This window comes from Mandrillus leucophaeus, unplaced genomic scaffold (genome assembly GCF_000951045.1).
Source record: "Mandrillus leucophaeus isolate KB7577 unplaced genomic scaffold, Mleu.le_1.0 Scaffold2, whole genome shotgun sequence".
Lineage (NCBI taxonomy): Eukaryota > Metazoa > Chordata > Mammalia > Primates > Cercopithecidae > Mandrillus > Mandrillus leucophaeus.
In genome coordinates, this window is record NW_012102031.1 from 10744429 (window position 1) to 10754225 (window position 9797).

Here is a 9797-nt window from a genome sequence, read left to right on the forward strand (position 1 = left end):
CAGGATCCCGGAAACGGAACAAAACTCCCCGGCGGCGGCACTCACGCACTTTCCGGCACGCCGGAGCCCGGAGCCGTAAAAGCCTCGACCGTTTCTATGACTCTGTCCGTGGACTGCGAAGCTGGCGTTTTTGAGACGGAGTTACGCTCTTCTTACCCAGGCTGGAGTGCAATGGTGCGGTCTCAGCTCACTGCAACCTCCGCCTCCTGGGTTCAAGCGATTCTCCTGCCTAAGCCTCCCGAGTCGCTGGGACTACAGGCACGTGCCACCACGCCTGGCTAATTTTATATTTTTAGTAGAGACGGGGTTTCTCCATGTTGGTCAGGCTGCTCTGGAACTCCGGCCCTCAGGTGATCCGCCCACCTCGGCCTCCTAAAGTGCTGGGATTACAGGCGTGAGCCACCCCGTAAAAAAAGTGCTGGGATTACAGGCGTGAGCCACCCCGTCTGGCGGGAATGTAAATTAATATGGCCATTACGGAAAATGGTATGGAAGGTCCTCAGAAAACTAAAAATAGAACTACCATGTGATCCAGCCATCCCACTTCCAGGTATGTATTCAAATACATTGAAATCAATATATCAGAGATATCTGCACTTCCATATTCATTGCAGCATTATACCCAGTAGCAAAGATATGGAACCAGACTAGGTGCCCATCATCAGATGAATGGATAAAGTAAATGTGGTATATATACACGCCATGGAATACTATTCAGCCTTAAAAGGAGGGGGAAGCTAGGGCCCAGTGGCTTATGCCTGTAATCCCAGCACTTTGGGGTTCAAAGCAGGAGAATTGCTTGAGGCCAGGAGCTCGAGACCAGCCTAGGCAACATAGCACCTCCCCCTCCCCGAATTTTTTTTTTTAAACTAGCTGGTTATCTTAGTACACCTCTGTAGTCGCAGCTACCCTGGAGGCTGAGGTGGGAGGGTCATTTAATCATGGGAGGTTGAGGTTGCAGTGAGCTATGATGGCACCACTGCACTGCAGCCTGGGCAACAGAGTGATACCCTATCTCAAACACACAAAAAAAGGAGGGGAAAATTCTGTTACTTGCTACAACATGTGTGAACTTGAAGAACATTATGCTGAGTGAGATAAGCCAGGGACAGAAAGACAAATACCACATGATCTCACTTGTAAGTGGCATCTAAAACCATTAAACTCATAGAAGTTGAGAGTAGAATAGTGGTTGCCTAAGGCTGGAGAGGGGGCTGAATGGGGAAAGGGGACATGTCGGTCAGAGAGTACAAAGTTTCAGTTATGAGAGATAAGCTGTTGTGATCTTTTGCACAGAATAATGCGTTGTAAATAATGCATTGTATATTTCAAAATTGCTAAAAGAGTAGATTTTAAATGTTTTTTTCCACAGAAAATGATAAGTATGTGAGATGACAGATTTGTTGATTAGCTTGACTTAATCATTCCACAATGTAAACATAGCAAAACATTACAGAAATATATATAATTATTGCTTGTCAATTTAAAGTGAAATTTTTAAAAGTAACCTTCTCAGAGAGGTCTTCCCTAACCATCCTCTCTGCAGAAGTCCTGCCCCAAGTGAATTTTGATGACCACACTCTGTGTATTCCTTATGTGCACTTACCCCAAACCATAAATGTTTGTTTGCATGTTCACGATTGGCCTTCCTTTGCCAGCCTATAAGTTCTACTGGGGCCCCTAGTGGGCAGAAGTTACCTGAGAAGCCTTTGACTAACATTGGAGTAGGTTAAAAGATTACAAGAGGTGATTCTTCTCAAAATCAGGGAATTCCTACCAATGAAAGGTTGACCAGAGTTCCTGAAGAAAGAATTGTTAAATAAACTCTAAGATTCCTTCAACCCTAACATTTTGTTAACTTTTCGGTCTGGTATTTGAAAAATGTAAGAGGCTCAGTTCCAGTAATGATTCCGTAGCCTGTGTTGGACTAAACCTCTCACAGATGATAATGATAAACTTTGGACAAAACATTTCAAGTGATTTGAGGTTGCTGGAGAAAAACAAAAAAATAGGATGTGGACAGGATTTGACCCTTGAGAGAAGGAAACCACACCTACTTAGTGAAATATACATTTAGGTGGCTCTTCCCAGGCTACCTGGCATGGAGCAGCTGGAACTAAAGTGGAGAACTGCAGCTTTGCTGGTTTGACACATCAGTGGTCAGAGTATAAGCTCACAGAGTGGCTGGAAAATGAGGACATCGAAAGAGATGCCCCAGGTCCATGCGCCCACTAGGATCAACTGACGGCCTCTGTTGAACCTTTGGTGGGTCTGTCTCTCAGCCCACATCTGCTTTTCATTCCTGCCCACAGTTGTTGAGCATGGATGGAAGCACTGCCCAATAAACTTCCTGCTTGCAAATGACCAAGGGAGTGTCAGCTACCTGGGGAATTGGACTTGAAAACAATCTAAGTAATATTTGCAGAGCATTACACCCAACAACCGCAAAATACGCGTTCTTTCCAAGTGCATCTGGAACGTTCATCAAGATAGAAAGCTAGACTGTACTGAACCATACAATTAATCTTTTTTTTTTTTTTTTTGAGACAGAGTGTTGCTCTGTCCCCTAGGCTGGAGTGCAGTGGCGCAATGTTGGCTCACTACAAGCTCTGCTTTCCAGGTTCACACCATTCTCCTGCCTCAGCCTCCCCAGTAACTGGGACTACAGGCGCCAGCCATCATGCCCGGCTATTTTTTTTGTATTTTTAGTAGAGACGGGGCTTCACCGTGTTAGCCAAGATGGTCTTGATCTCCTGACTTCGTTATCTGCCCGCTCGGCCTCCCAAAGTGCTAGGATTATAGGCGTGAGCCACCTGACCCGGCAAAATTAATCTTAATGAATGGCAAAGGTTTAAAAGCTTATAGACTATGTTCACGAATCACAAATGATTTATATTAAAAGCATTAACATGACAATAATTAAAAAGCACTGAAATTTGAAAATTAAATGCATATTTTAGTAATACATGGGTCAGAAAATTATAAGGGATATACAGAATAAAGTGAAAAGAATGATAATGAAAATTCAACATGTCAGAATTTCTGGGAAGGAAGCACATTGCTTTAAATACTTTTATTGGTGAAAAAAGGGGTTTAAAATTAATGATCTGTGTTCCCAGCTCAAGACTCTAGAAAACAGAACAGCAAATTAAACTTAAACCAAAAGTAAGGAGAAGAAAGTAAGTAATAAAAAACAGAAATAAGTGAAATAGAAAACAAACAATGGAGAAGTTGAAAAGGCTGCAAGTTGGTGCCCTGAAAGAGTAATACAATTTATAAATTCTTAGCAACATGGATCAGTCAAAAAGAGAGAAAAAGCAAATTACCAATATCAGGAATATCAGGAGGAATCATAAGATCCTACAGAAAGGATATATTATGAACAACTTTATTGCCAGTAAGTATCACAACCAAGATGAAATGGACAAAATGCTCGAAATCCCATACTGTCAAAATTGAGATAAAAACAAAAGATGAATAGCTTTATAAAGGAGATTCAATTCATCATTAAAAACTTTCCCACAAAGAAAAACCAACCCCAGATGGTTTCACTGTTGAATTCTGCCAATAATTTAAGAAAAAAACCCACAATATTACACAGACTCTTTCAGAAAATAGAAAAGGAGGGACTATTTCCCAATCTATTTTGTGAGGTTAACATTACACTGATACCAAAACCTAGCAAAGACATTGCCAAAAAATAAAACTACAGACCAATGTTTTTGTCATGAACATAGACACAAAAATAGCAAAATGTTAACAGATTGAATCCACCAATATATAAAAAGGGTAATACACTATCATCAAGTGGGATTTATCCCAGGAATGCAAGTTTGGTTTAACATTTAAAAATCAATCAATGTAATTTACCACATTGTTAAGCAAATAAATGGTTTCAAAAACACATAATCCTCTCAATACATTTAGTAAATCACTTGGCAAATTCAACTCCCATTCATGATAAGAACTCTCATCCAAATAATAATAAAGGGAACTGCCTGAATCTAGTAATTTACCAAAAAACCTACAGTTAACACCACATTAATGGTGAGATACTGAGTGTTTTTCCCCTAAGATTAGGAACAAAGTAAGGTGTGTTCAATATTGGGCTTTTCTGTTTTCATGATTTCTGTTCAATATTGGAGGCCCTAGTTAGGACAATCAGATAAGGGAAATTAGTGAAAGTCATTTAGATCGGAAAGAAAGAAGTAAAGATATCTCGCTTTGTAGATTATGTGATTATTTAAGTAGAAAGTATTAAGGAATCTATAAACAACTAGTAGCAACAACACTTGAATTTAGCATGTCGATATATTGAAAATAATATTATGCTGGCAGCAAACAAATGGAAAGTGAAACTTAGAAAACAGTGTCATTTTAAAAACATGCAAAAAACCCCCAAACAAAATAGGAATAAATTTAGCAAAGTGTATGCAAGGTCTCTATATTGATAATCACGAAAAACTTTCTGAATATAGTGGTCCACTGTGTTCATAAAGCAGAAAAACCAATATTGTTCAGTGACAATTCTGCTCAGGCTGTGCAATCTTGAACAATATTCCAACAGACTTTTTCATAAAAGTTGATTTTAAAATGCATATGAAAATAAGACCTAAGATACTTACGACAATCTTAAGACAGAAAATTTAGGTGGGAGGACTCACTTTACCTGATTTTAAAACTTTCTGGAAAGCCATAGCAATCAATAAATATAAGAATAGATCAATGGAGTGTATTAAACAGTCCAGAAGTAGACCCACACATGTACAGCCAATTGGTGCCAACAAGGCCACCAAAGCAATTCAATGGGAGAAAAATACTTTCATAAATGGTGCTGGCAACCTGGATAAATGAACGGGGGTGAAAAGGAACTTCCTACTCTACTTCATATCACTCAAAAATCAAGTTTAGATGGATCCCCGACCTCAGTAGAAAAGGTAGAACTATAAAGCTTCTATAAGACGTTACAGAACGGTATGACTGTGATCTTAGGGTAGGCAGATTTTTTTTTCTATCGTTTTTTGAGATGGAGTTTCGCTCATGTCCAGGCTGGAGTGCAATGGCGCGACCCTGGCTCACTGCAACCTGCACCTCCTGCGTTCAAGTGATTCTCCTGTCTCAGCCTCCTAAGTAGCTGGGATTACAGGCATGCGCCACCATGCCTGGCTAATTTTGTATTTTTAGTAGAGATGGGTTTCGCCATGTTGGTCAGTCTGGTCTTAAACATCCGACCTCAGGTGATCCATCCACTTCAGCCTCCCAAAGTGCTGGGATTACAGGTGTGAGCCCCCACACCCGGCCTGGCAGAGATTTTTAAGAACAGATATAGGAACACCATAAATGAAAAATTTGATAAATTCGGTTTCATAAAAATAAAAGTTTCTGACCGGGCACAGTGACTCATGCCTGTAATCCCAGCACTTTGGGAGGCCGAGGTGGGCGGATCAACTGAGGTTGGGAGTTCGCAACCAGTCTGACCAACATGGAGAAACCCCATCTCTACTAAAAATACAAAAGTAGCCAGGTCTGGTGGTGCATGCCTGTAATGCCAGCTACTCGGGAGGCTGAGGCAGGAGAATCGCTTGAACCCAGGAGACAGAGTTTGTGGTGAGCTGAGATCGTGCCATTGCACTCCAGCGTGGGCAACAAGAGCAAAACTCCGTCTGAAACAAAAAAAAATAAAAATAATAAAAGTTTCTGTTTATCAAAACATCTGCAGATATGTATAATAGACTTTATATATGTATATATATTTATATTACATACATATATGTATGTGTGTGTTTAGATACATATATATGAAAGAATATGTAAAGTATTCCCAATACCAGTGTGATCTCATCCTATGGTATGATTTTTTTTCTTATTGGGATTCTTTTATCTCAAATAATTCACTTTTTTAAGAGTTGTTTTATTCTGCCATACTTCTGCTCATGAACGAAATGAAGTAGCAAGCCACAGAATGGTAGAAGATGTTTAGAATGTACGTGTCTGGCAAAGGACTTGTATCTAGAATATATAAAGAACTCCTACAAATCAAAAATAAAAAGATAAACAACTTGCCTTTTAGAAGTGGGCCAAAGATTTGAATAGATACTCCACAAAAGAAGATATGTCACTGGCCAGTAAACCTGTGAAACTTGTTCAGTCTCATTAAATATCAGACAAAATAAATTTAAAACACAATAAGGTACTGTGCTACACCCACTAGAACGGGTAAGATGAAAAAGACAACAACCAAATGTGAGAAAGGATGTGGAGGAACGGGAATTCTCAAATGGAGTGTGCAAAATCAAACAACCACTATGGGAAACTTTTTGACAGTTTCTTATTAAGTTAAACATACACTTATCCCATGACCCAACAAATTAACTCCTGGGTGTTTCCTCAAAGAAAAGATCTACTTCTCAATCTGTCCATCCATCCATCCATTCATCATCTATCTATCTCCACAAAAAGACTTAAATAAAAATTTCTTGCAGCAATTTATTCATAATTTCTGAAAACTGGAAACATTTCAAATTTTATTTTATTTTATTTTATTTTTTTTTTGAGATAAAGTCTCACTCTGTCACCCAGGCTGGAGTGCCGTGGCGTAATTTTGGCTCACTGCAACCTCCACCTCCTGGGTACGAGCGATTCTCATGCCTCAGCCTCCCAAGTAGCTGGGCGTACAGGTGCACACCACCACACCCAGCTTTTTTTTTTTTTTTTTAATTATTTTTATTTTTAGTAGAGAGGAGGTTTTGCCATGTTGGCCAGGCTGGTCTCAAACTCCTGGCTTCAGGTGATCTGCTGAAGCTTCCCAAAGTTCTGGGATTCCAGGTGTGAGCCACCATGCCTGACCTCAAATTTTCATCAACAGGAGAACAGAGTAGCAATTTGTGGTTTATCCATCCATTAGAATGATATTCAGCGATTTTAAAAATAGAATGACTGCTATACAACATATTGCATCTAAGAACCATTGAGGGAAGCCGTTATTAACAAAAGCATAATATATTTGATTACATTTATATGAAGCTCAAGAACAGATAAAATTAATAAATGGTGACATGCATCAGAAGAGTTTGCCTATTAGGGGGTATGGATGGACTACAAGGGGCACAAAAGAACTTTCTAAGGTAATAGAAATATAATAAACATTATACCAGTATATATATTTATCAAAACTCAAAGAAGTATGTACCTAAGAACTGTGCATTTCAATCTTAAGTAAATTTTACTACAATAAAAATACTGGCTGGGCACAGTGACTCACGCCTGTGATCCCAGCACTTTGGGAGACCAAAGCAGGCAGATTACTTGAGGCCAGGAGTTTGAGACCAGCCTGGCCAACATGATGAAACCTCATCTCTACTAAAAATACAATAATTAGCTGGGTGTGGTGGTAGGTGCGTGTAATCCCAGCTACTTGGGAGGCTGAGGCAGGAGAATCTCTCGAATCTGGGAGGTAGAGGTTGCAGTGAACCAAGATCATGCCGCTGCACTCCAGCATGGGTGGCAAAGTGAGACCCTGTTTCAAAAAAAAAAAAAGTATATAATAATCTTAACAAAAAATATAAAGTCTAATGGTTTAAATACTCATTGTTCTCAGTGGGATGTTTTGATCTCAAATGAACAGTGTGGGTTGTTTTTCACTTATGTCATTCTGTTTAGAAAAGCAATGGATGTGTATATTATCTGCTTCTGCTGACATAACAAAATACCATAGGCTGGGTGGGTTAAACAACAGATACTTATTTCTCACAGTTCTGGAGGCTGGGAAGTCCAAGGTCAGGGTGTCAGCTCTGCCTGGTTCTGGTGAGGGCCCTCTCCTAGTTTGCAGATGGCTGCCTTTTACCTTCGCTTTCACATAGTGCAGGGAAAGCAAGCTCTCTGGCATCCTTTCTTATAAGGGCTGTGCTTCCATCGCGTGGGGGACACCCTAATGACCCCACTAACCATAATTACCTCCCAAAGGGCTCAATTCCAAAGCATCATATTCAGCATTATCTTCAACATATAAGTTTGGTGAGGTGGGGGGCAGGCCAGTCCATAGTAATAAGCATTCTAAAAAATTTGAGAAATATAAGTAAGTGGAAAGAAAAAGAAAAAAAGGCATGTACTTGCATTACCAAAATATAATCACTGTTAACACTTTGATTTCTTTTATTTCCAAAGTTTTGTTCTTTCAACTTGTACATCTTTGTAGTCATTTGGTTCCTATAATTTTGAATCATTATCTTTTAAACTTGTCATTAAAACACGAAATTGTTTCTGTTACCAAAATCCCTTCTTCAAGACACCTTTAAAAATAGCCACAAAAGGTTCATTGAGTAACTGTGCTGTAGTTGACTTATTCGTTAAACCGTGGTTGAATGTTGAGATACTTCCCAGTATTTTGCTAGTGTAAATAACCTGTGATTAACATATTTGTGCATGAAGCTTTTTCTGTAACTTAGAATCTTTCTTTGCAATGTAATTCCAGAAAATGGAAACTGTAGGCTAAAAAGCTATCCTCCTAATACATGTAGCCAAATTCCTTTCCAGAAGGATGTCCTAATTTACATTGCCACCTGCAGTGGGGCGGGAAAGTGCTGTATCTGTTTGCTTTTAAGGGGGTGGAGGTCGTTTCCACTTATGTATTTGTTGGCTTATTTCCAGCAGGTAAACAAAGGCAGCTAAAGCTGACTGCTGGTTGTGCAAAATCCCCTCGGCTCTTCTGGCTGAAGTCCTACCACTCCCTGTACCTGGCAGCAGCCTGTCCTCTGGGCCTCACCTACACACGTCCGGGTAGGAGCCAGTCATCTCCATCCATCCACAGCCATGAATTTCCTCCGGCGACGTCTCTCTGACAGCAGCTTCGTGGCCAACCTGCCTAATGGCTATATGACGGACCTGCAGCGCCCAGATAGCTCTACCAGCTCACCTGCTTCCCCGGCCATGGAGAGGAGGCACCCCCAGCCCCTGGCTGCCTCCTTCTCCTCTCCAGGATCCAGCCTTTTTAGCTCCCTCTCCAGTGCCATGAAGCAGGCCCCTCAGGCCACCTCAGGACTGATGGAGCCTCCAGGTCCCTCCACGCCCATTGTTCAAAGACCCAGGATCCTGTTGGTGATCGATGATGCCCATACAGACTGGTAAGCAGGAATTTGCAAGTTCTACTGCCTTCTGGGGCAAGAGAGGAGTGGGGATTATCTCATCTCTTGGGGAAATAGAAGGGGAGCGCAATGAGAGGCTCAGGTGCTATCAGCGCCTGGCTGGAGAGAAGGAAACTAACATGTACCAAGTGGCTGCTGCATGCTAGGCCCACAGCACCTACTCAGTGCCACTTTCTCTTCTAACAGCTTTATATTTACGGGTCCACAGTCTCTCGCCTGCAAATCCCAAATCCAACACACTCTGAAAACTAGAAAATATTTTGCAATTCTTTTGGTAGCAAAGCCTAATCTGCAGGAAAGCGAGGCTGTAATTATACTAAGTGTGTTTGTTCATATGATTTGCTGCAAGCATCTGAATGTGTTTGATATGGAGCATAGTTCAGAGCCTGCTGGAAGTGTTGTATAAAATATGGTATATTCACCATATTACCTTCCTAAAAATGGAAAACTTTTAAAATCTGAAATACATCTGGTGGTACTTGCCAGATTAACCTGTCAGCCTCAGCCACCCTCCTTCCATAAAATGAGCTTATTATGAGGATAAAAGAAAGCAATACAAGTCCACAGTCCTTATCCCAGACCCTTGGGATCAGAGTGCCTGAGTGTGCATCTCAGCTCTTCCAGATACTGGCAGTCTGGCTCCAGAGCCTGTCTTCT

General features: G+C 40.7%; 1 protein-coding gene across 1 annotated transcript in view; it reads left to right on the forward strand.

Annotated features, from left to right (window-relative positions):
* The window catches only part of SYN3 (synapsin III), a 613179-nt gene that overhangs the window by 67628 nt on the left and 535754 nt on the right, over positions 1 to 9797 (forward strand). Inside the window, exon 2 of the mRNA XM_011978990.1 lies at positions 8647 to 9119. Within this exon, the coding sequence (XP_011834380.1) occupies positions 8809 to 9119 (311 nt within the window). The 5' untranslated portion in view covers positions 8647 to 8808. The remainder of the gene's footprint in view (positions 1 to 8646; positions 9120 to 9797) is intronic.